Source organism: Marmota monax, unplaced genomic scaffold (genome assembly GCF_021218885.2).
Source record: "Marmota monax isolate L192 unplaced genomic scaffold, Marmota_monax_Labrador192_F-V1.1 WCK01_AAM20220418_F8-fsc00170, whole genome shotgun sequence".
In the NCBI taxonomy this organism is placed as follows: domain Eukaryota; kingdom Metazoa; phylum Chordata; class Mammalia; order Rodentia; family Sciuridae; genus Marmota; species Marmota monax.
In genome coordinates, this window is record NW_026692395.1 from 251,402 (window position 1) to 255,319 (window position 3,918).

The following is a 3,918-nucleotide window of genomic DNA, read 5'->3' on the forward strand; positions in this document are numbered from 1 at the left end:
CCAGCTGTTGAACGATATGCAGGTTATAAGAGGTCACTCTTCTGGTAATAACTGTAGTCACCACAGAATCTGAAATTGGTGTTTTTCTCAAAAAGTTGTTCAAGGAAATGTTCAGTGCCTCTGATCCTGTTTGTTGTCATGTGGTTATAAAAATGACCTTTCATCTTTCCTATCAACCACCAGCACTGAAGAATATAAGGGTGGAATGTTCTCATTTCCTGGATCAGAACTCTCATTAACCCTTACCTTTTACTAAATTGACCCACAGCCCTATTGCAAGCTTTTATCTTTCAAACAGTCATACCCTTTATTGTGTTGTATCTCATACCACAAGTTTACAATTGAACAATATCTATGTTAAGATGTTGGAGTCTAGGTAAGAATCTAGTGAACATATGGTCTGAATCCATATATGTGATTTGGCCATGCTCAATATCATAGGGCCTGATGGAATACAAATTAAGATGACCTAAGCCTTTCATTTTCAAATCAAGGGAAGTAGAAGACCTCCTTTATTGGTTGGGCTTAGACACCAAAAGCAAAGTGCATTGGGAAGAACCCTAAAATGTTTTTTTTTTTTTTTTCAAAAAATTTTTTTCCTTTAGCATAAACTTTTTTTGTGTAAGTCCCTCATTTAAAACAGTGAGTGGGGAAAAAATTTTAAAACATAATAAACATATTCAATTACTTAAGTAAAAAAGCTAAGTGAATATTATTCCATAAGAATTTTAAACATTATTCAAAAGCATTTCAAATATGGAAGAGTTTCAAATGGAATATTTTATTCACATGTTAGTTGTCTTTTTAACATGTACACACACACACACTGACACACTCTGATTGGTCTGCGTGGAACAAGGGTTGTCTAAATATCCTAAAGGAAAATGAAAAATTAAAAAATATATTAATTTTTCATTATTATAGGTAATTACATCCACATCACTAACAAAGCTATTACTGATCTGTCCACGGAAGCAGAGTGTTACAGGGGGAGGAAACTTGAAGGTATTTTCAACAGTGACATAACTGAGATCTCAACATGAGAAAGCTGACAAAACATGGATTTTTGCTGTGAAATTTCTCTTTGCAAAATATGGAGAAAAGTCTGTTGATGAGCAATAACGAGAGAAGGTGGTGAACTGTTGCAGTCAATTCTCCTCACAGTATCGTGCAGAGGCATCAAGAAAATTGCTTAGTCCTTTTCTGGGACCAGTTTCAGAACTTTTCCAATTGCAATGGTCTTACCCTCATCTCTTAAGGTAAAACGACCCATCTGAGGAAAATCTTTAAATGTCTCGAGGCAAATAGTTCCTGCTGTCCTTAAACGGGCAATGCACACTTGATCTTGCTTCACGAAACGGGGTCGTGTCTTACTTTTTTCTCCTGATTTTTTGTCTACCAATGAGATTAAGGCTGTTATCTCAACTTCCTCAATACAAGTATGAATGTGCAGCACCGCATTATAACCTGGGCAGATGATAGATTTGTGCTCAATAATCACTATCTGAACATCAAATGTGCGTCCAGAATGGCAAAGATTACTGGGGTCACAAAGTATGAAGCCTGGAAGAATCTCCTCTTCTTCAATTCCCTTCAGTCTGATTTTCAGGTTTTCACCTGGGGCTACAAAATCAGTTTCAGTATCATCAGAAAGTATTCCAAGAACTTCTACACTGTGCTTGTTTGGCATCATTACAAGTTGCTGGCCTTTAAAAATGGATCCTGATTCCAGCTTTCCCAGGACCACGGTGCCCATATCCTTGTACTTATCCACAATTGGCAGTCTAATTGGTCCATCAATTGATCTGTTGAAGTTTGGCAAATTATCCAAATATGGAATAAATGGTAATCCAGTGTACCAAGGGCAGAAATCTGATTGCTCTTTAATATTTGCTCCGGTCAGTCCTGAGCAGGGCATAAAGTGAATGTCCTTTTTTGGACTGAAGCCGACTTTTTTCAAAAAGGGCACCAGTTTTTCTTTACATTCTTCATATCTCTCGCTGCTCCAATTTACTGTGGGATCATCCATCTTATTAATAAGCACTATTAAATGTTTCACACCTGCCGTTTTGGCTAGCATTGCATGTTCTCTCGTCTGTCCACCTTTTTCAAATCCTGTTTCAAACTCTCCTTTTCTGGCAGAAATTACCAGCACAGCCAAATCAGCTTGAGAAGCACCACCAATCATATTTGGGACAAAACTCTTGTGGCCAGGAGCATCTAAAATTGTGAAATGTTTCTTTTCTGTTTCAAAATAGGCACGACCCACTTCTACTGTTTTACCCTTGTCTCGTTCTTCCTGATTTGTATCTAAGGCCCAGGACAAATACCAAGTTTCTCTGTTTTTCTCCTTAGCTTCTCTTTCATATTTCTCAAGTGTCCTTTTGTCAACCATTCCAGTCAAAAACATTATCTGTCCTCCAATGGTTGACTTGCCGGCATCTACATGCCCAATGAAGACCACGTTTACGTGTTCTTTCTTAGGAGCACCTGAGGGTACGACCACAGATTTTGATTTTCTTATTTCCTCTTTCTCCTCCATCATTTCCTGACCACTTTCTTCAGGGGGCCCTGAATCTCCCAAGGAACAACCCCCAGGCTCTGCTTCACTTACTTCTTTACTGTGCTCCCATGATTCTTCTAGGACCATTTCCACCTCTCCATTTTCTACAACAGGTTCTGAAAGTTCCATAGTAACGCCTGAACTGAAACCTTCACACGATACTAAAGGTTCATCTTTGGAAGGTTCCACAGGTGCCCCCCGTCCCAGGCTTTTACCTTGAGGGTCTCCCGCGCTGAGGCAGATTTCGTCAATGCTGCTGGAGCCGGCCGGGGGGGTGGGCGGCTGTGCCGAACCCCGCAGGAAGGACGGCACGAACTCCGCGGCGTGTACATTAGGCACGAAGGGTTTGGCGTTGACGTTGAGCTGGCGGCTGAAGGCCGAGCTGAGATGCTCGCGCGGAGCCTCGGCCACTGCCGAGGAGATTCCATCCCCGCATGGGGCCGAACCCGGGGCTTCCATGTCCACCTGGTCCCAGCAGTCGGGTGCTGAATCGCTGCTGCTGCTGCCGGGATCCATGGTCTGAGGACCTGCTGTGTGGCGGGGAAGGAGCCGGGTCGACAGGACAGAAAGCGCGGGCTACGCCGGAGGGAGTAAGGCAGAGAAAGCGAAGGGCCAGGGGGTAGCGACAGGAACCTTAGCGGCACCGCGGAGGCAGCCAAGTGCCGATGCTGTATTCGCAACTGCGGCGGCGGCAGCAGATATGGCGGATCAACACCCTCCTCTTGTGTGTGAGCGGATCTCCTCCCCCAAACCCCAACCACTTCCGACTCCTCCACCCCCGACCCAACGCCGGTCGTGGATTGACCCCTTGCTGCCATCCGTAGGTTAGGCCTCCTTAGTTTTCCACCAGGGGCTGAGTCCTAAAGCACAATTTTTAAAATGAAAATTTCCACTACTGTTGTTCACACGATCTGGGAAAACACTTTGACCACAATCCACTGAGTAAACCTTAGACAGGCACACCTGATTTATGGTTTTACTCAAAAATCCAAATAAAAATGAATACTCCAGTTGAACAAATGGAGTCAGGATATGAGTTAATTACCCAGAAACACACAGCAGAAAGGAAAAATGTGGAGTGATTAAGCAGGGACTCATGAAATACATGAAAATGTAGTTGAACTTAGGACGTGCAATTTAAGATCACTCATTAATTTGAAATCCAAAGGCCTTTTGATTTTCCTTTTTTCAACGGGTCCCTATATGCTTGTAACTTCTGCTCATGGCTTCCACATTGAAAGGATGGGGTTACAACTTATTTTCATGTTAAGCACCCTGGCTGTCTGCATAGAGAGAATTTCCAAGAAAAGCATTTTCACAATGGATCTTCTAGACGATTCATATGCATGTTCCCT

General features: G+C 42.7%; 1 protein-coding gene across 1 annotated transcript; it reads right to left on the reverse strand.

The window, feature by feature from the left end:
- Nucleotides 1-757: 757 nt before the first annotated feature.
- On the reverse strand, nt 758-3,300 carry Gspt2 (G1 to S phase transition 2). The gene has a single exon (XM_046442448.2). It carries the CDS (start codon nt 3,077-3,079, stop codon nt 1,193-1,195), a length of 1,887 nt encoding a protein of 628 aa, XP_046298404.1. The 5' UTR covers nt 3,080-3,300; the 3' UTR covers nt 758-1,192.
- Nucleotides 3,301-3,918: the final 618 nt, after the last annotated feature.

What these genes read in the sequence shown, in the direction of transcription:
- Gspt2 (XM_046442448.2), bottom strand. Translation starts at nt 3,079, where the DNA reads ATGGATCCCGGCAGCAGCAGCAGCGATTCAGCACCCGACTGCTGGGAC.